We start from the raw sequence: 26,321 nt of genomic DNA on the forward strand, positions 1-26,321 counted from the left end.
TGAAGAAAACTCTCTGGAGCTGCAGAGATGTGCATCCTCTCCTGAGGGCACTTTTTTCTAAACTGCCTGTGGGAGGGGGCATAGAGGGGAGGAGCCAGCACACCCAGTGAAGAAATTTAAAGTGCACCGGCTCCTCTGGACCCCGTCTATACCCAATCGTACTAAGTCTCCCCAATATCCCTTATGGATGCTAGAGAAAAGACAATTTGTCCATCAAATTCAACCTGTACTATAACTCTTACACTATTTTGTATATACTATAGCTTAACTACAGTATAGTGACCAAGATGAAGTTATATTTTAAGTCAAACTAACAACCATTAATACAGTTTCTAAAAATACAATCCTTTTAACTGGTATATCCTTGGATATCTTTTTGTTAGAAATTTGTCTAATGCATTTTTAAATTGCCACGATACTACAGCTAGACTGCATCAAATGGTTGTGTCCATTTTTATAGGCATCATAATGAGGTTTCAGCCAATTATACATTTACATGCTTTAGACGTTAAACAGACCTGCTTCAGATTAGTCTATTATTTTTGGTCGATTAGGAGTCTGCTTTCAAACCAACTGAAAATTAGGTTTGTTTAGCCATCTATTAAAACGTACAGATGGTGTGTTTGATGGTCAATACTAGTCGAAAGTTGGGATTTAAATACATTTTTAGTAGGTTTTAAACTTTAAAAATCAGATTTGCAAAATCGGTTGAAAAACAACTTTAGTCCATTTACTCCTCAGTGCTGGATCGTGAATTGTCTCTGGACTCTACAACTGCGAATCCTATGTCTTTGTGTCTGCAAGAAGAGAAACTTCTGACTACCTTCCATCCTTTGAATAGGAACAAAGAAACCATTATGTGTGTGACACCAGCAAAGCTTAGGTAAGCATTAATGTGAGCATTGGCTCCTGTACCTAATACATGTGGTGGTCCTGGGCTTAAACACGGCTGCACAGATTGTGGCACCTAAAGATACCTTTAAATGTGTCTTCAATCGTTAGCTCATGTAAGCATACATATGAGCATCATCTTAATCATTGGGTGACTTTAAGAAATTATAAACCCCATAACTGTATTTCCTAAGGTGAGGGCCTATCCTGGAGGACATTTGGGAAGAAAGTAATCTTGTGCTGGTCAACTGGTAACACAAAGACAATTCATTCATTGATGCGAAAGCTCGGATTTGTTTGATAGACTGTTATTGTATGTATAACATTCTTACAGTGGAGAGCATCATTTCTATATTGAAATGAGTATATACACTGCTCAAAAAAAATAAAGGGAACACTAAAACAACACATCCTAGATCTGAATGAATGAAATATTCTTATTAAATACTTTGTTCTTTACATAGTTGAATGTGCTGACAACAAAATCACACAAAAATGATCAATGGAAATCAAATTTATTAACCCATGGAGGTCTGGATTTGGAGTCACACTCAAAATTAAAGTGGAAAAACACACTACAGGCTGATCCAACTTTGATGTAATGTCCTTAAAACAAGTCAAAATGAGGCTCAGTAGTGTGTGCGGCCTCCAGGTGCCTGTATGACCTCCCTACAACGCCTGGGCATGCTCCTGATGAGGTGGCGGATGGTCTCCTGAGGGATCTCCTCCCAGACCTGGACTAAAGCATCCGCCAACTCCTGGACAGTCTGTGGTGCAACGTCGCGTTGGTGGATGGAGCGAGACATGATGTCCCAGATGTTCTCAATTGGATTCAGGTCTGGGGAACGGGCGGGCCAGTCCATAGCATCAATGCCTTCGTCTTGCAGGAACTGCAGACACACTCCAGCCACATGAGGTCTAGCATTGTCTTGCATTAGGAGGAACCCAGGGCCAACCGAACCAGCATATGGTCTCACAAGGGGTCTGAGGATCTCATCTCGGTACCTAATGGCAGTCAGGCTACCTGCGGCCCCCCAAAGAAATGCCATCCCACACCATTACTGACCCACTGCCAAACCGGTCATGCTGGAGGATGTTGCAGGCAGCAGAACGTTCTCCTTGGCATCTCCAGACTCTGTCACATCTGTGCTCAGTGAGAACCTGCTTTCATCTGTGAAGACCACAGGGCGCCAGTGGCGAATTTGCCAATCTTGGTGTTCTCTGGCAAATGCCAAACGTCCTGCACGGTGTTGGGCTGTAAGCACAACCCCCACCTGTGGACCTCGGGCCCTCATACCACCCTCATGGAGTCTGTTTCTGATCGTTTGAGTAGACACATGCACATTTGTGGCTTGCTGGAGGTCATTTTGCAGGGCTCTGGCAGTGCTCCTCCTGTTCCTCCTTGCACAAAGGCGGAGGTAGCTGCTGCTGGGTTGTTGCCCTCCTACGGCCTCCTCCACGTCTCCTGATGTACTGGCCTGTCTCCTGGTAGTGCCTCCATGCTCTGGACACTACGCTGACAGACACAGCAAACCTTCTTGCCACAGCTCACATTGATGTGCCATCCTGGATGAGCTGCACTACCTGAGCCACTTGTGTGGGTTGTAGACTCCGTCTCATACTACCACTAGAGTGAAAGCACCGCCAGCTTTCAAAAGTGACCAAAACATCAGCCAGAACGCTTAGGAGCTGAGAAGTGGTCTGTGGTCACCACCTGCAGAACAACTCCTTTATTGGGGGTGTCTTGCTAATTGCCTATAATTGCCACCTGTTGTCTAATCCATTTGCACAATAGCATGTTAAATTGATTGTCAATCAGTGTTGCTTCCTAAGTGGACAGTTTGATTTCATAGAAGTGTGATTGACTTGGAGTTACATTGTGTTGTTTAAGTGTTCCCTTTATTTTTTTGAGCAGTGTATATATGTTCCCTCCTTTGTTTATTTAATACCCAGGACTTTACTTGAATGACTAGTTTCACTCTGTACTCTGACTGCGCTACTGACTGCCTATTATTTATGTATTCTAAACTTAATTTGCTGCAGGTTTCTCCATTCTGTGTTTATTCTGGATCCCATAATGTCTATATACCAGTTGCCATAGTAAATATCATTGTGTGACTAGATTACATTTCCTTGTGACTACTTGTGCAACTGCACCTAGGGGGATTACTGGCAGCAAATTATCATATTTCACCACCTGTTTCGCTCTGTCCTCTTTTTCCCTTATCTACTTTACTAGCCTGTGGCTTGGAAGTTGAATGCTAATGGACCCATATACCGACAGTGCCCATTGGCTCACACCATTTTATCTCCTATATAATAGCCCAGATCTGTCACTCTGTGACTGTGTGGATAATGCTGGGCGTGGCTAGGAGCTAAAATTGGGTTAGCAGCAGGTCTATCACACCCACTCCACAGCTGATTGGGCGTGAAACGCCCTCCCACACAGGTTACATCCAATGGGAGGCTCTGACCTTTGACTGCTGTGTGTTCCATTAGCAGGATTAACAATGGGGCCGATGGAGCTGCAGCTCCAGGTCCACATCCCAAAATAGGCCCACTGCATTTGCTGCAAGTCTCTGCGCTGTAGATAGGGGGGGGGGGGGGGGAATCCTTTTACTGCAGTGTCTTATGTCCTGCTGCCAGTCCACCTGCCCCCTCCGGCATCAGCAATCCCCACTCCCTAGCTGTGGCGCAGGTGAAACAAAAGCTGCTGCGGCAACCGGCATAGATGTGTATGAAAGCGGCCCTGTGTATGATAGCCCTCCCTGTGCCCCATACTCTCTGAGCCCCGGAGCCTCCTCTGCGCGTGATGTCACAGAAGTGCCTCCCTGCCGCAGCCACGCCCAGATCCCCACAAGCCCTGACTCCACAACACAGCACCTGGGCTGCCGGCCTGGAAGCCCCGAGATGGCTAACGTAACGGATAGAGTGGGTGATATCGCGGAGGGTAATGTCTGGACGCTGAACCAATGTAAAAGGTGACAGTACTGTGCAGTGCAGTGGGTGTGCATTGTCTCTGACACTGCACTGCACTCCCACCTTTTACATTGATTCAGCGAGTCAGTCAGTTCTGCCAGCCAGTCACTATTGTTAGCACAGGTGTCCCAACGCACCGCATTACAGGGAAGTAGACGCACTAAATAAACTACAGGTCTCAGCAGGCCTTAGTGCCAAAGCATTCCTGAGCTAAGGCCTGCTGGGAGCTGTATTTTATTGAGTGCATCTTCTTCCCTGGAATGCGGCGCGTTGGGACACCGGCGCTAACAATAGTGACTGGCTGCTTGGCTGCTGTGGGAGTCTCCGGGAGAGCCACTGCCAAAGGGAGGACAGCAGCTTAGCTGCTTCCAGAAGGAGAAACAGGAGAAGCATTACCCGCCCCTCCCCAACTCGCAGTACCTCCGGGCCCTATCCGCGGCACCCCCACACACCCCCTCCACCACCCGCGGTGGCTCCGGACCCCTTCCCGCACCCACCCCTCCCCCACCAGCAGCATCCCAGCACCTGTGGTGGCTCTAGGCCCCACCCGTGGCACCCACGCACCCGTCCCACCCACGCTACCGCCCCTCCCCCACCCGCGGCACCCACAGACCCCCTCCCCCATTCTCATCTGCCCCGAACCTGCCACTCCACCAACCACAGCACCTTCTAGGTGATTCATCAGGCCCTGCGTGCGCTGTTAACGCCGTTGTAAGGGGCTGCGACCCCTTAACCATACAGGCCTTTCTATCTGTCAGCCTGACAACCTGCAATTATTGTGGCCATACACTGTAGATAACTCACAGTGCATGGCCACACAAAATCTTGCGTGTCCCCCACCCCCCCTCCCTTTCCCTCCTGTGAAGGAACAGGGGAAATGTCAACCACTCGGCCACAGTGGTGCTTACAAAACATTGCACTGGACGGACATGCATAACCGACCAATCGCTGATATTGGGCAGATTGGGCAGATAATTATGTATACCTAGCTTTAGGGGGTTTTTATATACAGATGTCATGGTCATCAATGCCAGCACAAAATCACCTGACTAAAGCAAATCTCCCCATCGTATGGAAACTTGTTTATTTATTGTATCCTTCTTTGGTTATATTGCATCCAATAGAAAGGAAAGAGGCAGCTCAACTTTACTTCTTACAAAAAAATTCTGATAGTTTCTAATTTTGGCAAAAGACCAGGACATAACACACAATTGCTGGGGAAAGGGAAAGATGGAGTATCAGTAAGTACACATGAGGGTGATGTGAGGTGCACGTACCTTTGGTGCTACTGCTTAATTTCACTCGCTTTCGTTTCCCTACGCAGGGTCTGTCATCCCGGTCCTCCTGGTATATTACAACAAACAGCAAATTATATTACTCAGTTGTCAGCCTCCAATTTTAAGAGATAAACACAAATCTCAGAAAGCCAAAAGTATCATAAAAAATTTATAAAAGATAGGCATTTATATCTATTGCTCTTTAATGAATACTCCATACCTCCCTAATTTGCAGGGCTTCACGGAGAAGACTGTCACCCTCGCAAAGCCCAGTTCTGTGTTCAGCTGCTCCGTGAGCGACCACACATCTTAAAAGCAAACATTTTCCTGGAGTATTTTCTCATAGTACAACAGCACCACAGGTTTTCCACTTTCCCAGCACTAGTAAGGAGGGTGTTCCTACCAGAGGACTAGAATCCTCTCTCTAAGAAGCTGATACACAACTTCTACAGACCATTCACTATGGCACCACTAACATCTCTCCCATCTCCAGCAAGAGGAGATGCTTTCAGTAAATCTGCATGATTTTAGAATACCACGTCAGTGGCGCACCCAGGGGGGGTTTCCGATCACCCAGAAACCCCCTCCACCCAAAAAAAAAATATATTTTTTTTTTTTGCTGCATGAGTATTATTAATGGGCTGTCTAGCGTCCTCTGCAGCCTGCTGTCTTCCTGGTGGCACTTGTAAGTGCTTAATAAAAGTATACTTTATTTTAATTATAGTACATATATATCCATGTGCATACATATATACACACACATATATATATATATATATATATATATATATACACACACATACATATAAACACACATACATATAAACACACACATGATATGTATACATGTGTATATACAGTAGACGTGTACTGTATGTATGTATATATATATATATATATATATATATATATACACATACACACACACACACACGTTTAATATGCTATATATATATATATATATATATATACACACACACACACACACACATTATATATATACATACATATATATATATATATATATATATATATACATACATATACACACACACTAGTTTTACGGACCCAGCATATACTGGGTCACCTCAGTCCCCACCCCCGTGATTGGCTCCACCCAGTTCTGGGAACCCCCCCATGCAAATCCTGCGTTTGCCACTGCATGTGACTGGCGGGGACCTGGAAGCAGCGGATGGCCACAAGACAGTGAGGAACTCTGTCACCGCTCCACACTCAGGAGATGTTTATGGCAGCTGCTTGATTAATCACTTAATTAACAATTTTTTCCCCAAAAAAACGCTCAGAAATTGTTGTTGTTTTTTAATGAGTGAATTAGGTGAAGAATATGAATTTAATCCTATCCAAAAATAGGATTTTAGTACCTACCGGTAAATCCTTTTCTCTTAGTCCGTAGAGGATGCTGGGGACTCCAAAAGGACCATGGGGTATAGATGGATCCGCAGGAGCTAGGGCACACTATAAAGACAAACTGGGTGTGAACTGGCTCCTCTCTCTATGCCCCTCCTCCAGACCTCAGTTAGAAAACTGTGCCCAGGAGAGATGGACATTTCGAAGAAAGAATTTATTGTTATAAACACGGTGAGTGTCATACCAGCTCACACCTCAAACACCGTAGAACGTGGCATTCAGTAGAATATCAGTCAACGGCATGAACAAAACACAGCCACATGCTGAGAAAATATGTAACACAAACTGTGTGTCAACAAAACCAATAATAAGACACCGCATGCCATGGCAGGAATAACGGTAGCAACCGCCTGACCGAGAAGACACACCACCAGGGGGTAACCAAAACCAATAACTGCAGACACAGTACGCACTGGGACGGGCGCCCAGCATCCTCTACGGACTAAGAGAAAAGGATTTACCGGTAGGTACTAAAATCCTATTTTCTCATACGTCCTAGAGGATGCTGGGGACTCCAAAAGGACCATGGGGTCTATACCAAAGCTCCAAAACGGGCGGGAGAGTGCGGACGACTCTGCAGCACCGATTGAGCAAACAAAAGGTCCCCAAAAGTCAGGGTATCAAACTTGTAGAGCATAGCAAAAGCGTTTGAACCCGACCAAGAATCCGCTCGGCAAAGTTGAACCGCCGAGACTCCTCTGGCATCTGCCCAAGAAAAACCCAACTTCCCAAGAGAATGGGCCTCTACCGACTTCGGTGACGGCAATCCAGCCGTAGAACGAACATGCCAAATCGCATCACAGATCCAGCGTGTAACAGACTGCATAACGCAGACTCCCAAACCATGCTGGGACATACCAGACAAACAAAGCCTCTGTTTCTCCAAACCGAGCCAAATTGGCGAGCTAAATATTCAAATCCCTGGCTAGATCGAGAGAATTTGACTCAGCCAATGCCTAAGTAACCACCGGCATCAAACTAGGCAGATTTCTGCGAAACCCAGAAACCACTCTTGGTAGAACTACCAACCGAGTTCTCAATTCCTCTCTTTCCACATGAAAGATCAAACAAGGCTCTTGTGAGACAAAACCACCACTTCCGACACCCGCCTTGCGGCCGTCAAAGCCAATAGCATGACCACGTTCCAAGAGAGAATTTTTTTTTTTTGTAAAGAAACTTATTAGGCTTGCATCCACACCGGCTTGTAAAGTATGGATAAGCACGACCTAGCTGAAAGTCTTCCATAGGAGCCTTCCCGGATACACATCGAGACACATAGTTTCGCCAACTACGGTGGTAACGCTTTGCCGTTAGCTCTTTCCTAGCCTGAAGAATTGAGGAAACGACTTCACTGGGAACACCCGTTCGGCTTAGGATATGGCATTCAACTGCCTCGCCGTCAGACGCAGCCGCGGTAAGACTTGATACACGCCCTGATCTTGTTGTAACAGTTCCTCCCGTAGAGGAAGAGGGCAGAAATCTTCTATGAGTAAACCATGAAAAAATTGGATAGCCAACCCTCCTTGGCTAGACCGGATCCAAGAGGATCACCGGAACCTTTGTTCATCTTACGCTTAGCACCTTCAGAAACGTGAAAACGGAGAGGCCACATAGACTGACTAAAAACACCCACGGTGTCACAAGGGTGTCCACTGCTATAGCTTGAGTGTCCCTTGACCTGGAACAATATCCCTGAGGCCTCTCGTTGAGGCGAGACGCCCACCTGACCAATTGCGACATTCCTCAAAAACTTGTCACTTCTGTGAAAACTTCTTGACGATGACTGAATTTCTCCCGGATGGAGAACGCGCCAGCAGAGGAAATCTATTCTTCAGTCGTTCACCTCCGGAACGAAGACCGCTAATATAGCGATTACCAGACTTTCCACCCAACGGCAAAACTGTGCATCTTCTGCCATTGCCGCTTTTCTCCTTGTTCCGCCATATCGGCTTACTTACGCCACCGCCGACAAGTCGTCTGGCAGAACGAACACGGGCAGAACACGAAGAATACGTTAGTCGAAACTAACTCTTAATTCAAGAAAGGCTATTGCAGACAAGCTTTCCAACTTGACCTCATCCCCTGGAAATACGTCCCTTACAAGGACTGCTCCCCAGCCTCGAGATCTGTATGCACGGACACCAGGATCTACACCTGGAAATCGAACCTTCATCCCTCTAAAAGGAGAGAACCGAGGAGACACCACAGGAGCGATGTCCTGGCCGTTAGGATTATATTCTGGTGCATGTGCAGGTGAGACCTGGACCACATTCCCAACTGGTCTCTTGAAAACCACTCTGGCATTAGACCTGCTCACCAAAAAAGGCCTCTCAGGCCGCACCCAACTGTTTTAGTAACGGAATACATTGATGAAGTGTCACAGCAAAGCTGATCCAACTCTGGAGCAAAGCTGATCCAACTCTGGATCTTCAGACCTCTTTTCACAGGAAAAACACCGAACCTTAACCGGTCATTATCTACTCTGAAACCCACCTCCGACATCTGTGTCGTTGGAAACAACAGCCAATCCCTGTGTCGAAGAACAGAGAGAAACAACGATTTGCACCTTTATACAGGGACAACCAGACAATGTCCTGATCTGATGCTGAGGCACCTCTGTATGGCGTCGCGTACTATCTCCACTTCCAGAGTGGAACGGCAAGATCTATTAGAATAACAGTAAGGGGCCACAACCGTAACTTAGAATGTTCCCCTTTGGATTCTATAAAAACCCACAGGTCCTAGTCTATTCCTGGACCAACTGAAAATTAGTAGACGAGTGCCCACCGGAGTGGGGACCAGCCCGATAGACTCAGCGACAAGTGGTGGATGTGTAGGAAACAGAAAACGACATGCACTTCTGCAAACCTAACAAGGCTGCAGAACTCTTACCGTTTCACCTTCCACTGTCTGCACAGAAAAGGAAAAAAGAACGGCATTGAACCGGTTAAAATGACTGCATCCCACAAAAGAATGCGTCACCAAGCGTTGTGAAGGAGGCTAACTCACGAAGTCAGACTTACCAGTGGTATCCGCCGAAGTTGACTGAACAGAGGCCTCACCAAACAGCTGAACACCTCCCCCCAGTATCTCTCGGAGATCCTGCTGTCCCGTGGCAGCCTGCTGCAATGTTAAAAGGTAGATTCAACATAGGCAAGCTTACCCACTCTGGGTAGGGTAATTCTATCGGATGCCTACCCGAATACAACACTCCCTAGTGCATACAGTGCAAATAAGGTCAAAGTATAGAAATAAAATATCACTTAGCTTCCTGTGTATGATACTTTTTGACGGGGCTCTGCGTCGACCAGTTGTTGACTGTCATAATGTTCTCTCCACGTCGGGAAGAGAATAATATTCGGACTCCTTGAGAGAATCGAAACCGAACTCGTCACGGCCAATCTAGAGCTTAATCAACAGAGCGACCAGCACATGATAAGAATACCATTATTTCAGCATTCATGGATATACATCATATAATACACAATAAAACACATATACCCTAACCATGCATATATAAACCTATATCTACATATATATATACACATATAGATATAACCTATACGCAAGTGGATTGTCCAGACCTGTCAGGTCCCTAGAGACAGTAATGTGTTGTGAATGTGTATGACCATGTACTGACATGCCCCCGAAGTGGATCTACCAGGAACGTTATGGCCGACAGAAACCAAGTAAATGTCGACAGCCAGGAACAGTAAGCGGGTAAAAAATAATAATAATCTTGGAACCCCGAGGGGTTTGAGGGAAGCATACAAATACAATTTCGATAACACTCCCCCCACATATACCTAGAAACATATATATACAGGTACAAGGCAATAACAGCCTGATAATTTTTTTACCCAGGAAGTACCGTTGATGCCGACATGGCATCCACCAACAACTGTGTCTCCCCTAGCGTGTTTACTGTTTTAAGCACACAAACACCAACTTGCTAATACTTAATTTTCCGAATCAAGTACCGCCATGCGCCGGCGAAGCCGACAGTTATCCCCACAGCAGCTTGTGACAAAGCCCTCACACCTGTCGACATATGTAGACTAACCGATAGTGGGTAAACAAACAGGGAAACCGTGAATTTATGTATTACAAAAATCATAATGCTATATGACACCCATATAGCATTAAAAACACTGTATAGAAGGTCCAGAGCGTTAAACAATGCTCACGATGCCGCCCAGGGCGCTCCCCCCTTGCGCCCTGCACCCGTGTGATCCATCGGCGCGGGAGTAAGTGGCGCGCAGCGCAGCTCCATGCCGGGGGGGGGAACGGGACATTGGCTATACACCCTGAACAAGGTGAAAACATGCTGCCCAGGGCGCCCCCCCCTCGCGCCCTTCACCCGAGTGAGCCATCGGCGCGGGAGTAAGTGGCGCGCAGCGCTGCTTCCTGCCGGCGGGGGATGGGACACGGCTACCCTTCCAACTAGCATCTACACCCTGCACAAGAGTAAAACATGCCGCTCAGGGCGCCCCTTCCCTGCGCCCTGCACCCTTATGAGCCGTCGGTGCGGGAGTCCCTGGCGCGAATGATGCGCTATGCTGGCGGGGGTATGGGACACGGTGCCGAAGCACCGAGAAAGCCTCTAATGCCAGCCACATAAGAACATCAGTAACTTGCTGCCCAGAGCGCTCCCCCCCCAGCGCCCTGCACCCTGTGAGTGCCGTAGTGTGGGAGCATGGAGCGCAGCGCTACCGCTACGCTTACCTCGGTTACTGAAGTCTTCTGCCGTCACTGAAGTCTTCTGTTCTTCACATACTCACCCGGCTTCTTTCTTCTGGCTTCTGTGAGGGGGGTGACGGCGTGGCTCCGGGAACAAGCAGCTAGGCGCACCAAGTGATCGAACCTTCTGGAGCTAATGGTGTCCAGTAGCCGAGAAGCAGAGCCCTTAACTAAGAAGAAGTAGGTCTGACTTCTCTCCCTTCAGTCCCACGATGCAGGGAGCCTGTAGCCAGCAGGTCTCCCTGAAAATAAAAAACCTAACAAAAGTCTTTCCAGAGAAACTCAGTAGAGCTCCCCTAGTGTGTGACCCATCACTCCTGGGCACAAAGTCTAACTGAGGTCTGAAGGAGGGGCATAGAGGGAGAAGCCAGTTCACACCCAGTTTAAGTCTTTATAGTGTGCCCAAGCTCCTGCGGATCCGTCTATACCCCATGGTCCTTTTGGAGTCCCCAGCATCCTCTAGGACGTATGAGAAATAATTTGTAAGTTAAAAAAAATATATATTTTACATTACTTTTTTTTCTTCTTCAAACATCGATCACAACCATCGGAACATCGTGACTTTAGTTTTTAGAGCCTGGACAGCTGCCAGGTACACAGGGGTGGGGGGGGGGGGGGGCCTTCTGCCGCTGGGGGATCCTTCCGTGCTAACCAATCAGCAATGATTGCGGTCCCTCTGACAGCAGCAGCAGCGGATAGAAGTTTCCCTGCCGCTGCTAACACAGTTTATATGACTGGTCGCATCCTGTGCGACCAGGTCAGATAAAGCACTTGCAGGCATGGTCGCATCTGATGCAACCATGCCAGGCAAGTGGTTAAAGGAGACCTGGATCCCGGACACCGCTAGAGAGGACAGCCATACCTCCATCAGAAAATGGAACAGAGGGGAATACATGCTATACCCCATTAGTGAGGATTTATTACCTCCATTGGATTCTGAAACCCTTGGACACTGTACAACCATGACTCCCTTGTGAGTACCAGAGTGCACATTGGAGTAGCAGAATGCTGCACTCCTAAGCACTACACATTTTTGCTTTTAAACATTAACACTGACAATTGTTAAGTCATGATATATAGGACATAAGACTCTCTCAGTGGAAAATACACTTATTTTTTTGGAACTGATTTGCATACGGCTATACTTTACATACTTACCTTGTGTGATTTACTTGCACACTTCTATTTGATATCTATGTGATGTACATCTACAGTTTATAGTAAACTTTTCAGAATTAACAAAATATTGTACACAGTCTTTATTGTACAGCTATCAAATTTAGCATACAACCAGGCTGAGCCCAGCATATATTCTTTACATTTGTAAACTGTTCGCTTCCAATTTAACGTTTAACTGGACACTAGAGCATAAAACTTGACTTTATCAGCACGTATTTGCCAGCCACCTCTGCTCTTTTGTATGTTACATTTGTACAGGGAGGGGCAAAAAAAAAGTCCCAGATTTTAAAGGTTAGCAAAAACGTCATGGCAAATGCTATTCGACTTTCTGTACATAATCTAAAAGAGCAAATTGAAGTTTATTTCAATTGGTTTTGACTATAATGTCATTTCTTGGCGTATAGCAGCCTTCACTTCATTAATGGTTCTTGGTGGATGTCTGCAGACCTCAGCTGTCAGATGGCACCTTGGCTGTGCAGAGGCCTCTCATGAAACTGAACCCAAAGTGGTCACAGAAGCTTCATTTAAAATAAGGACCTTATCACTCCACCCTTAAACCAGGTTTCCAGTGAAAGAGGACCCTTTTCTCTCTCTAAACAATGCCCACAAAGAAAAGAAAAACAAAGTTGGGGAGGGATGAAAAGGGAGCGCCTAAACCAAGTGTGTGGGCGATAAGTGTCCCTCTGTTGTTTAACTACACATCCCAGCATGCCCTGCCACAGTATTACCATACCCTTATAGCAAAACTAAGGCAGGGCGTGCTGGGATGTGTAGTCCCAAAGCAGCTGCCGGACAACTGGTTTATTATTACAACAGGGCACAATTCACCAATTAGGGGGATACAATGCAGCATGGAACCTTGGCTAATTAGCGGTTTTGGGCATCCACCTGGTCTCTGGTTCACACAAGACTTTAAGTAAACAATTTGCTTGTAAAAAAGAATGTCCGTTTTGGCCACAGAGTGGACCTTGTTGCTACGTTAGAGGGTATCCACACTTAAGGACAGATTTGGGATGTCACCAGCATATTCAGTGCCCCCCAAGGATGAAAGTGAAAATGTGATATACTTTTAATAAATACTCTTCTCTGATTACAGTGGGGGGGGGACACTGGATGACCTTCCCTTTACATAGCGTAAAGGGAAGGTCATCCAGTGTCCCCCCCTACTGTAATTAGGTTTAGGTTCCTGTTCATTTTGTTCTCATTTTGTTTCTTGCTCTCATTAAAGAACATTGGTCTCCTCTGTCCCACTTATTCTGTACTCTCGGTTTTGACCTCAGGGCTTTGTTATAAATGTGCTTTAGCTCCCATCGGTGACAGTGTAACAGAGGGGACTGAGGTTTAGCTTTTGGAGCTGAATTTGCCCTCTATTACCTCAACGTATCTGGTCTCTCCAACCACATGTAAGGTGCTGCTTAAAAGATTCACATAGAAAAATGAATGTCCACCCTATGTAAATTCATTTGAATAGATCAGAATTAGAAAGGATTTATTCACCAACCTCATCTGAAGAATCAGATTGTGCTGCTGCTGCTGCCTCCGTATTTGAGGCTGGACCCTCTGCAAAAAATTAAAATAATAATTCTGTTTATAATGGAAGAGTCTCTACAAACAAAGCCAATATGAACAACTGACATCCTTTGCTATATCTGTCTTTTTGGATTATGATGAATAACATTTTCCTAACATACAGCTAATGGTCAGTACAAGACACACATGCACCCCACTGTTTGCTCATTTAATCCAACTTGTGTCAGGTGCTTTCCTTTGTGTTTATTGGCTGATATGCTTGGGGGCGGTCTCACCTGTAAAAGCCAGTGTGAAGGTAAATTTCAAACCAGGAAGCATATCTTAATTTTAATGTGATAGCAATTGCCCTGTTTATAATTCTGAGTGATAGCGTTGGACTTGCAGCAAAATGGGGCTTTTGACAAGGGCTGAGAGCTTAAATGTTCTGAGCTAAATTGCAAGCTTTATCTCGGCGAGTGAAGAGCCTTATTTAGCCAAATGTGGTCAAAAACCACATGAACCCCAGATCGAGCAGGAGTGAGTGCAGTGGATCAATGCCTTTTGCATTTTCATATCTATTTCATATATCATTTAAGAAAAGGTACGTGAAGTAGAATATAGGTATAGAAGAGGGGTTGGAATTTACTTACACTACAGTACAAATGTAATCTGTGATAACAGGTAACATTTGTCATAGTGTCTCCCTGGATTCACAAGCTGCGCTTCCTAAAATGAAAAGAAAGCGACAGTACTGCAGTGTTCCATCACTTGAAGGCAGCAGCTATACACGGTGTACGGTCGACACAACTTAGGTCGACCACTGACGGTCGGCATGGGCCTTAGGGTCAAAAGGTCGACAGGTCAAAAGGTCGATATGAGTTTTTCAAAATGTTTTCACTTTTTGGACTTTTTCATACTTTACGATCCACGTGGACTACAATTGGGAACAGTGACCTATGCCGAGTGCAGCGGTAGCGGAGTGAGGCACCTTGCCCGAAGCATGGCGAGCGGACACGGTGCACTAATTGGGGTTCCCCGTTACTTTACGAAGAAAACAACACTAAAAAAAGAGGATTTTGGTACTTACCGATAAATCCATTTCTCTGAATCCTCTAGGTGACACTGGAGTCCTATACAGTAGGGGTGTGAAGCTTGCAACCGGAGGTGTGGCACAATCTAAAATTAGCATGGTCTGCACAGCCGGCTCCTCCCCCTTCACATCCATCCTCCCTCATTTTGGAAAATTTGACTGAGAGAATAGGACATGATACTATAGCACATGGCGAGGAACCGAACCATACAACATAGCAAACAGCAGCCAAGAAACTCTTAAGCTTAAAACTAACGCTGTTTGTACGAACTGTTTGAACAAGAACTTTGAACATAGCAGGGTGACAGCACCGAGGCGGGCGTCCAGTGTCCCCTAGAGGATTCAGAGAAATGGATTTATCGGTAAGTACCAAAATCCTCTTTTCTCTTTCATCCACTAGGGGACACTGGAGTCCTATACAGTAGGGGACGTTCCAAAGTTATCACCCAGGGAGGGAGTGCTGTCAGTGGCCTGCAAAACTAAACGTCCGAACTTATAGTCTCCGGACGCAAAGGTATCAAACCTGTAAAAATTTTGCGAACGTGTGGGCTGAGGACCACGTCGCCGCTCTGCAAAGGTGAGTAGTGGAAGTACCGCTGGCAGTCGCCCATGAGGCACCCACTGATCGGGTGGTATGAGCACCCGTCTGAACCGGAACCTGTTTGCCACAGGAATATAAGCGTGCCGAATGGTAAGTCTAATCCATCTAGACAAAGCCTGCCTAGATGCTGGCCAACCCTTCGTAGACCCATCAAAAAGAATAAACAAATGGAAATGGTCCGACTGTCTGAAGGACGACGTAACTTGTACGTATTCCCGTAAAGCTCGGATAACATCCAAGGACACGTCCGCATCTGCGAGACCTTGGAAAGATGGGACCACAACTGGCTGGTTTACATGAAAACCCTAAACAACCTTAGGAAGGAAATCTGCTCTTGGACGGAGTTCTGCCCTATCCTCATGAAAATTTAAAAAGGGGCTCTCACACGATAAGGCTCCCAACTCAGAAACCCTCCTGGCCGAAGCCAAGGCAAGCAATAGTGAGACCTTCCAAGAGAGATATTTCAGGTCTGTGCTAACGGCTCAAAAGTTGGTGATCTCAAAAAGTTCCAACACCAAATTTAAGTCCCACGGCGCAGTGGGAGATCGAAAAAGGGGGTTGTCTCCTCAGAACCCCCTGTAAAAAGGTTTAAATCTCCTGCAAGGATACTAACCGCTGTTGAAATAGGATGGCGAAAGCCGAAATCTGAACCTTCAGAGAGCCCAACCTCAGTTCTACATCTAGACCGGCCTGAATGAAAAGTAGAAGTCTGGATATGTGGAAGTTCTGCGAACTCCACCCACGTTCCCAACACCAGTCCATGTACTTCTTCCAAATCCTGTAGCAGTGCATGGCTGTGACCGGCTTCCTAGCGGCAAGCATCGTAGGAATGTCCTGAGACCGCAGGTCCTCACTCTGAATGAACTGTCAAGGATCTGCCGCTAGTAACTCCCGCATGTCGGAGTACCAACTCCGGCGGGGCCAATCCGGTGCGATCCAAATTGCCCACAGACGTTCTCGTTTCACCCTTTTCAGAACACTGAGTATGAGTAGGAAGGCGGAAAATGTAAACCCTCCTGTAACACCAAAGACGTGTTAATGCGTCCATTCCTTCTGCTGCTATATCTCTTGTCCTGGACAATCACTTGGGCAGCTGATGGTTTTGCCGAGACGCCATTAGGTCTACCTGAGGTAGACCTCATCTCCTCACCACCATGTCTAAAATCCGTGGATGTAGGCACCACTCTCCCGGATGCATGGCCTAGCGACTGAGTTACTCTGCTTCCCAGTTCTCCACACCTGGAATGAACACTGCCGAGAGGATGATGTCTTGCCTTTCTGCCTACAACAAGATTCTTGTGGCTTCCTTTAACGCCCTCCTGCTCCTTGTTCCTCCTTGACGGTTTATGTAAGCCGTCGACGTGACATTGTTCGACTGTATCCTTAAGTGTTGACCCATGACGAGGTCTTCGGCTAAGAGAAGCGCCTTGTAAACTGTTCTGAGTTCGAGAATGTTTATGGGTAGGCTGTTTTCCAGTAATGTCCATATGCCTTGAAACAGATGTTCCTCTAAGATGGCACCCCAACTTCTGAGGCTGGCGTTCGTTGTCAGGATCCTCCAATCCCAAATGCCGAATCTCTTGCCGGCTGTGAGATTCCTGTGCAACGACCACCAAATTAAGGAGGTTCGCATGCGCGGTGGAAATCGGATTCTTCGATGTAGAAGCCAATGCGAAACTGCTCCCTGAGCAATGAGGTTCATCTGGAATGGTCGGGAATGAAGTCTGCCGTACTGGAGAGCTTTGAACGATGCCACTATCTGCCCGAGAAGTTGCACACAGAGGTTTAGAGAAACCGTTTGTATCCTCAGTACCTGAGCCACTAATTTCTGTAGGTCCTGGACCTTGTGATCAGTAGACCGTCTAGATAAGGTATAATCGTGACCCCAAACAGTCTCAATCCTGCAACCATGGTTGCCATGATCTTCGTAAAGATTCTTGGGGCTGATAATAGACCGAACGGCAAGGCCCTGAATTGGTAGTGATCCATCACCAGTGCGAACCTTAAGTAAGCCTGGTGAGGAGTCCAGAGTGGGATATGCAGATATGCATCCCTTATGTCCATGGATACCATGAACTTGCCTTGTTCTAAGCCTGCAATGACCGACTGGACTGATTCCATCCTGAATTCGCAGACCCTTAGAAACTGGTTTAAAACTTTTAAATTGAGTATCGGTTCGACCGTCCCGTCTGGCTTTGGCACGACAAAAAGATTGGAATAGAAAACCCTTCTTCTCTGCGAGGCGGGAGCTGGGATAATGACCTTGACCATAGCAATTTCTGAAGTGCTTTAGTAGTACCTTTGCTTTCTGAGGGCACCGAGGCAATCCTGTTGTAAAAAAAACTGACAGAGGCCTCTGTTGAAAATACAGTTTGTACCCCTTGGAAATTATGTTGTTTATCCAAAGTTCTGGTGAGGTTTTGGCCCAGATGTCCCGAAAACCTCTCCAGACGCGTGCCCATCAAGGGGGACCCCAGGTGAGCTGGGAGGCCGTCATGCCACGGTCTTGTCAGCAGGTTTACCCTGCTTACTGGTCGTTGACTTTGAGCGACCTCTACCTCTGCCTCCACGTGCTTGTGTACCGAAACCTCTTCCTCGGGCTCGAAAGGACTGTGATCTAAATGAAGTAAACATTGGTCCCAACTAACCTCTCCTAACCTGTGGAGTGGTTCTCGTATAAGGAGTAGGTAGACTTCCCTACTGTAGCTTGCGAAATCCACTTGTCCAACTCTGGACCGAAAAGCATTTCACCCCCAAAGGGGATGAGTTCCACCGCCTTCTTGGTGTCAAAGCCTCCTTGCCAGTCTCTGAGCCATAAAATCCGTCTAGCCGATATGGCCGATGCGGAGATGTGCGATGCTATCCTGCTAATATACTTTGAGGCTTGACACAGGTATGAAGCGGGTTCTCTAATATGTTCCGCCAGTTGGGTAATTTCTTCCAAGCAATTTTCCTCTTCAATAGCCTGTACAATACGTCCAGACCATGCTCCCATGGCCTTGTTAACCCAAGCACAGACGATCGTAGGTCTCCGTGCCGCCTCTGCTACGAAAATCTACTTTAAAGCTGTGTCATCTTACGATCTGAAGCATCCTTAAAGCCGTGACATTAGGTATTGGTAAGATTGTCTTCTTTGACAACCTTCCTAGGGAAGCATCCACTACTGGTGGAGACTCCCACTTATCCATTACACCGTTAGGTAAAGGGTTACTTGAAACCTTTTCGGAAATTTAAAGCGTTTATCAGGTTGCTTCCAAGCCTCCTCTAAGATTGGAGAGATGTAGGAATGGGAAACACTGTTGAACGCGTTTTTTTTTTTTTTTTGTGGGGGGGATTTGAATAATTTGAGATCCTCTGGCTACTTAACCTCCTCCACTTTAAAGGTTAGGATCTCTTCTACCGCGTCAAAGTAAGGAATCGATACTCGAGATTGCCATGTCCTCTTCTGGAGAATCGACATCTAGGTTAGATTCAATGATCCTCTGTTTCTGGTACAATAGGAAGAGGTCTTTTAACTGCCTTGCGCACATTTGTTTCTGCTTGTGCGGGCGGCGTTAACCTGATGAGAAATTTTATTCATCATTTTTGAGAATCCCGCAGCCCATTCTGATTGCTGCTTGCGTGATTCCGCCATCTCCTTGGAGATTTTATCTGCAAGGTTTTCTACCCATGACCTTTGACGGAGCACTGCTCCCAGGTGTAGCGTCCCTGTCTAAGCAGGAGTCGCACACCCCAGAGCTGCCAACACGCGTGCTCTTCTTGTTGCCAGTCTCTGTTACCTTTCGTACAAACATAACAGGTCTTGGTTGTTTAAACCCCCTACCAGGGTGCCACGCAGCACTTTCCCCTTTAAACTAGGAAAAGAAAGACTGCGGTAGATGACGGAAGCAAGGGTATCGGATCCGGCTGGAATTACTCTTCCCTTTCTTATATTGCAAAAGTAACAGGACAAGAATAAATAAAATAAAAAATAAAATAAAATAAATAATAATAATTAAAAACACCAGCTGACTAAGTTGGTATCCGCCTGCTTCCTTGTATTTTCTTCAGGATCTTTGTAATAGAAGTCCTTTGAAAATATATATATGGTAAAGTAGAATTATTTTGTTCAGGAGATCCTCAGTATTTTACTCAATATATACTTTCACCAGCAGAGGGAGCTGTTGCTACAATAATCATCTCTCTTGGTATCTATACGAGGGGGAAGGCTGATCCCTGCCCCTTGGAATGGCCCCACTTAGGAATAATCAAAATGGCCGACATTGAAGAATTTTGGGAACTTCCAAATGTCCTTTCTATGCCTAGGTAAACCTGATCTATTATACCTCACTATTTAGCGCTTATAATTAATGCAGCCTGTCAGTATAGATTTCAATATATATACCCCACACATGCTTGTAACGCTTGCTACACCTGCACTGACAGAACGGCATCAAGAACCACTAACCTCCGCAGCCCTTCTCGTCAGACCAGTCCCCACTGTCGCACTTCATTGTGGTATGCAGTGGCCGTCTCACACTGGAACTGGTAATTCTGGGCACAGGCAGGCGTTTCTGTAGGGTTGTCTGCAGCAGCCAGAGGAGTGAGTATGCGGGTCTCCTCAGCCACGCGGCATATACTGCCGCGTCTCTGCCCCCCGCTGCGCACGCTCCGGGACCACTCAAACTAAGTCCCGTAGCGGCGCTTGCTAGTGTCTCCCCTCACGCGCTGTATGATCTGGCTAGCGGCGCTTGTCAGCGGCTGCATAGTGGGAGAGTTAGTCATAACCCCCCGGCGCGCTCTTCCAGCCCCGCTCAGTCTCTGCTCGCTGGCTGGCCGCTGTGGTGATGGGGGGAAAAAATAAATAAATAACCTAACATGGGCCCTTATCATACAACCAGTATTCACTGCGCCCTTGGATTAGAGAATCTCCTTGCAAAGAGATGCAGATCCCTTCAATAGGGATCATTGTCTCTCCAATATTAAGCAGCCTTGTCCCCCTTTTGTTAGGTTGACGCAGCCCTTATTACAGATATATGTTTCTAGTCAGGAGCTCAGTGCTCCATGTGCTGTACCTCCAGCACAATTTTTCAAACTGAGGGAGGAGGGATGTGAAGGGGGAGGAGCCGGCTGTGCAGACAATGCTAATTTTAGATTGTGCCACACCTCCGGTTGCAAGCTTCACACCCCTACTGTATAGGACTCCAGTGTTCCCTAGTGGATGAAAGAGAAAAGTCCAAAAACTCATGCCGATTATGTATTGGGGAAGATACTGCCAATAAGAGGATTTGACACAAATGAAAGCTATGCATTCAGAACAGTCAATAAACAAAGTAAAAGAAAAAAGTAAAGATGCATGAAGTTTAGTTCTAGAAATGTCACACAAACCTTGTGCTGTTGGTGCACTTGTGTCAGACGACTGCTCCTGACTCCCACTGGGGAGTTTCTCTTCAGGAAAAGCCAGACCCGATCCCTTCAGGGCAGTAAGGTACTTTTCTTGGCTCTTCATACATGCATTTTCAGAAGGACCTACAAAAGACATGCATAATATTTTCACCACAATTTACTTTATGTCTTGCATTCAGATATAAAAATAAGGACACCATGTGACCTTGTTCCAAATAAACTGTATTTCCTAAAGTATGCTTTTAAGTGAATTCTCAGCTTCCCTCACAGCAACAGCCGACATTGCATTGAATGAGCAGGTCTATAGTACAGGTCAGGCCTCCTAGTGATATTGGGGGTCATTCCGACCCATTCACACGCAGCGATTTGTCGCTGCGGTGCGAACGTGTCCGGAATGCGCATGCGCGGCGGTTGCACTGCGCACATGCGTCGTTGCCCGGCGACACACTTACGTCGCGGACAACGAAGAAATCGGCCGCAGAGACGACCGCAAGAAGATTGACAGAAAGGCGGCGTTCCTGGGTGTCACCGACCGTTGCCTGCCGTTTTTGGGGAGTGGTGAAGAAAACGCAGGCGTGTCCAGGAGAACGGAGGGCGGATGTCTGACGTCAAAGCCGGCCCCAGCATCGCTGAGATCGTCGCACAGGGTAAGTATGTCCAAGGCTGGTCTCGTTCTGCTTGAAAAAAATTTAGCTAGCAGGTCTGCACAAGCGATCGCAGCCCTGCTAACCTAAAATACACTTCCCCACAGGCGTGGACTAGTTGATAACAGCAGCAGCAGCAAAACGTTGCTGGCTGCGATCAACTCGGAATGACCACCGTTGTCCTGCTAGGAAGCAGTAGCAGCAGTCTAGCATGTACACTTTTTTGACTGGGATCCTAGTATCAGCAGGGTTTCAGAGATTTCTGTTCACTGCCAAAGTTCTTAGTGACAGGATGGGTTTATGGGATCACTGTCACCCTGTCTGGGGAGGTGGTTTTACTAATTTGTCGAACCCACTAACTCCTACCGGTGCTACTTGACCACTACATGCACACCAACGGTAAGAGCAAACTGAGCACCACTGTGGAGCTATAGGACAGTAGTTGCTGCAACCACATGGATTGCGTCAGGATCTGTGTTTTGTCTGGACTCTGAACTGGGACCAATGGGCAAGACTGGATGGGGCTGGAGTGAATGAAGCTAGGTGGTTTTATGATGCTGTTCCTCATACTGGAGTATTACAGAAGCAATCTAGTGCCTAGGAACTGAACGGATATTTAAATCGAAATGAGGCATTAAACTGAGTAACTGTTTCTGTGCAGGGTAAATACTGGCTGCTTTATTTTTACACTGCAATTTAGATTGCAGATTGAACTCACCACACCCAAATCTGTCTCTCTCTGCACGTTATATCTGCCCCCCCCTGCAGTGCACATGGTTTTGCCCAACTGCTAAAAAATTTCCTGCTGCGATCAACTTGGAATTACCCCCATAAACCCTGTTTTTCCGTACTTGTCCTATATTGTCTTTAACTGTAAGTGCGGTTTTGCTCATTTGTTTATGCACTCTGTAATAGGTGCTGCAGATCCTTTTTGGTGCCATATAAATAAAGCATAATAATAAGAAGAAGAATCACAAAGGCAAATAAAATAGATTATTCAATGTCATATTATCTGTTCAGTCACTAGGGACTACATGACACAAGGGGAAGCAGTTACGTTTACCGACTGTCAGGATACAGATGCCGGAATCCTGACAGACAAGGGAATCCCAGCAGTCCGACGCAACTGGGGCGCGGAATCCCCACTCGGGGGGGTAGTCCAGGCCACCCACCGAGGGGGAATAAATTACTGTGGCGAGCAAAGCTCGCCAACGGGCCCGTAATGTGGCGAGTGCAGCAAGCCCACAAAGGGACACGCTGCGCTTGCTGTCGGGATTCTGGCGTCGGTCTTATGACCCCCGAGATCCCGACTGTCGGGATCCCATACTGATTCTGACAAAAGTAGGGGGTCTGCAAGTGAGGCAGACGTATGGTATCCAGCAAAGTGCATCCATTAACAGCAACAAAAGGGGCAGCGGAGAAAGCTAGACGTGTGGCGGCCGAGCTCCCGCTTCCACGGATCTTTTTGTACCCCCTTGCCCTCCTCTCCTGCACTCCTGGAGCCCCACCACACGCCCTAGCTAGCCGGGTACCCGGAGGCCTGGATGCGGAGCCACGAGACCATCTGACGTGTCTCCGTGGGTTGCGACCTACCTCCAGGCCTAAAGCCCGTCGGTGTGGAGGTCCGCGTCACCGCTGAATGAAGCCTGAACCTGCCTGGGCACATCAATAACACTGGGGAGAGGCTTGTCCTGCCCTCTCTTCCTGCTCTGGGGCCGCATTACCTCTCCTCCTGTTCACACTTCAGAGTGCCAGCCTGGAAACAACATATGTGAGGCAGCGCTCCCTACCTGGATTCTAGAGGTACCCTGACACCACCCCTCTGGATGGCCTCCTCTGCCCTTCTTAGGAATAGAGGGTAAACTCACTCCACTGCTGCCACCACCATCTGCCTCCCTGACTCCTGCACATCTATCATTCTTTTCTTCTTCAACATCTCAGCCCCTGTTACAGCAGCTTAATAATAAGAATTTACTTACCGATAATTCTATTTCTCGGAGTCCGTAGTGGATGCTGGGGTTCCTGAAAGGACCATGGGAATAGCGGCTCCGCAGGAGACAGGGCACAAAAGTAAAGCTTTCCGATCAGGTGGTGTGCACTGGCTCCTCCCCCTATGACCCTCCTCCAAGCCAGTTAGGTACTGTGCCCGGACGAGCGTACACAATAAGGGAGGAATTTTGAATCCCGGGTAAGACTCATACCAGCCACACCAATCACACCGTACAACTTGTGATCTAAACCCAGTTAACAGTATGATAACAGCGGAGCCTCTGAAAAGATGGCTCACAACAATAATAACCCGATTTTTGTAACTATGTACAAGTATTGCAGATAATCCGCACTTGGGATGGGCGCCCAGCATCCACTACGGACTCCGAGAAATAGAATTATCGGTAAGTAAATTCTTATTTTCTCTATCGTCCTAGTGGATGCTGGGGTTCCTGAAAGGACCATGGGGATTATACCAAAGCTCCCAAACGGGCGGGAGAGTGCGGATGACTCTGCAGCACCGAATGAGAGAACTCCAGGTCCTCCTTAGCCAGGGTATCAAATTTGTAGAATTTAGCAAACGTGTTTGCCCCTGACCAAGTAGCTGCTCGGCAAAGTTGTAAAGCCGAGACCCCTCGGGCAGCCGCCCAAGATGAGCCCACCTTCCTTGTGGAATGGGCATTTACATATTTTGGCTGTGGCAGGCCTGCCACAGAATGTGCAAGCTGAATTGTATTACACATCCAACTAGCAATAGTCTGCTTAGAAGCAAGAGCACCCAGTTTGTTGGGTGCATACAGGATAACAGCAAGTCAGTTTTCCTGACTCCAGCCGTCCTGGAACATATTTTCAGGGCCCTGACAACATCTAGCAACTTGGAGTCCTCCAAGTCCCTAGTAGGTGCAAGGCACCACAATAAGCTGGTTCAGGTGAAACACTGACACCACCTTAGGGAGAGAACTGGGGACGAGTCCGCAGCTCTGCCCTGTCCGAATGGACAACAGATATGGGCTTTTTTGAGAAAAAACCACCAATTTGACACTCGCCTGGTCCAGGCCAGGGCCAAGAGCATGGTCACTTTTCATGTGAGATGCTTCAAATCCACAGATTTGACTGGTTTTAAACCAATGTGATTTGAGGAATCCCAGAACTACGTTGAGATCCCACAGTGCCACTGGAGGCACAAAAGGGGGTTGTATATGCAATACTCCCTTGACAAACTTCTGGACTTCAGGAACTGAAGCCAATTCTTTCTGGAAGAAAATCGACAGGGCCGAAATTTGAACCTTAATGGACCCCAATTTGAGGCCCATAGACACTCCTGTTTGCAGGAAATGCAGGAAACGACCGAGTTGAAATTTCTTTGTGGGGCCTTCCTGGCCTCACACCACGCAACATATTTTCGCCACATGTGGTGATAATGTCGTGCGGTCACCTCCTTTCTGGCTTTGACCAGGGTAGGAATGTCTTCCGGAATGCCTTTTTCCCTTAGGATCCGGCTTTCCACCGCCATGCCGACAAACGCAGCTGCGGTAAGTCTTGGAACAGACATGGTACTTGCTGAAGCAAGTCCCTTCTTAGCGGCAGAGGCCATAAGACCTCTGTAAGCATCTCTTGAAGTTCCGGGTACCAAGTCCTTCTTGGCCAATCCGGAGCCATGAGTATAGTTCTTACTCCTCTACGTCTTATAATTCTCAGCACCTTAGGTATGAGAAGCAGAGGAGGGAACACATACACCGACTGGTACACCCACGGTGTTACCAGAACGTCCACAGCTATTGCCTGAGGGTCTCTTGACCTGGCGCAATACCTGTCCCGTTTTTTGTTCAGACGGGACGCCATCATGTCCACCTTTGGTATTTCCCAACGGTTTACAATCATGTGGAAAAAACTTCCCGATGAAGTTTCCACTCTCCCGGGTGGAGGTCGTGCCTGCTGAGGAAGTCTGCTTCCCAGTTTCCATTCCCGGGATGAAACACTGCTGACAGTGCTATCACATGATTTTCCGCCCAGCGAAAAGTCCTTGCAGTTTTTGCCATTGCCCTCCTGCTTCTTGTGTCGCCCTGTCTGTTTACGTGGGCGACTGCCGTGATGTTTTTCCCACTGGATCAATACCGGCTGACCTTGAAGCAGAGGTCTTGCTAAGCTTAGAGCATTATAAATTTACCCTTAGCTCCAGTATATTTATGTGGAGAAAAGTCTCCAGACTTGATCACACTCCCTGGAAATTTTTTCCTTGTGTGACTGCTCCCCAGCCTCTCGGGCTGGGCTCCGTGGTCACCAGCATCCAATCCTGAATGCCGAATCTGCGGCCCTCTAGAAGATGAGCACTCTATAACCACCACAGGAGAGACACCCTTGTCCTTGGATATAGGGTTATCCGCTGATGCATCTGAAGATGCGATCCGGACCATTTGTCCAGCAGATCCCACTGAAAGGTTCTTGCGTGAAATCTGCCGAATGGAATTGCTTCGTAGGAAGCCACCATTTTTACCAGGACCCTTGTGCAATGATGCACTGTTTTTAGGAGGTTCCTGACTAGCTCGGATAACTCCCTGGCTTTCTCTTCCGGGAGAAACACCTTTTTCTGGACTGTGTCCAGAATCATC

The 26,321-nt window shown here is 47.2% G+C and overlaps 1 protein-coding gene across 1 annotated transcript in view; it reads right to left on the minus strand.

Annotated features, from left to right (window-relative positions):
- The window catches only part of UBR3 (ubiquitin protein ligase E3 component n-recognin 3), a 406,648-nt gene that overhangs the window by 307,314 nt on the left and 73,013 nt on the right, over positions 1-26,321 (minus strand). Inside the window, exons 4-6 of the mRNA XM_063933505.1 lie at positions 21,062-21,202; positions 13,996-14,054; positions 5,148-5,214 (exon numbers count right to left, since the gene is read on the minus strand). Coding sequence (XP_063789575.1) covers positions 5,148-5,214; positions 13,996-14,054; positions 21,062-21,202 — 267 coding nt within the window. The remainder of the gene's footprint in view (positions 1-5,147; positions 5,215-13,995; positions 14,055-21,061; positions 21,203-26,321) is intronic.

Source organism: Pseudophryne corroboree, chromosome 7 (assembly GCF_028390025.1).
Source record: "Pseudophryne corroboree isolate aPseCor3 chromosome 7, aPseCor3.hap2, whole genome shotgun sequence".
NCBI classification, from domain to species: Eukaryota; Metazoa; Chordata; class Amphibia; order Anura; family Myobatrachidae; genus Pseudophryne; species Pseudophryne corroboree.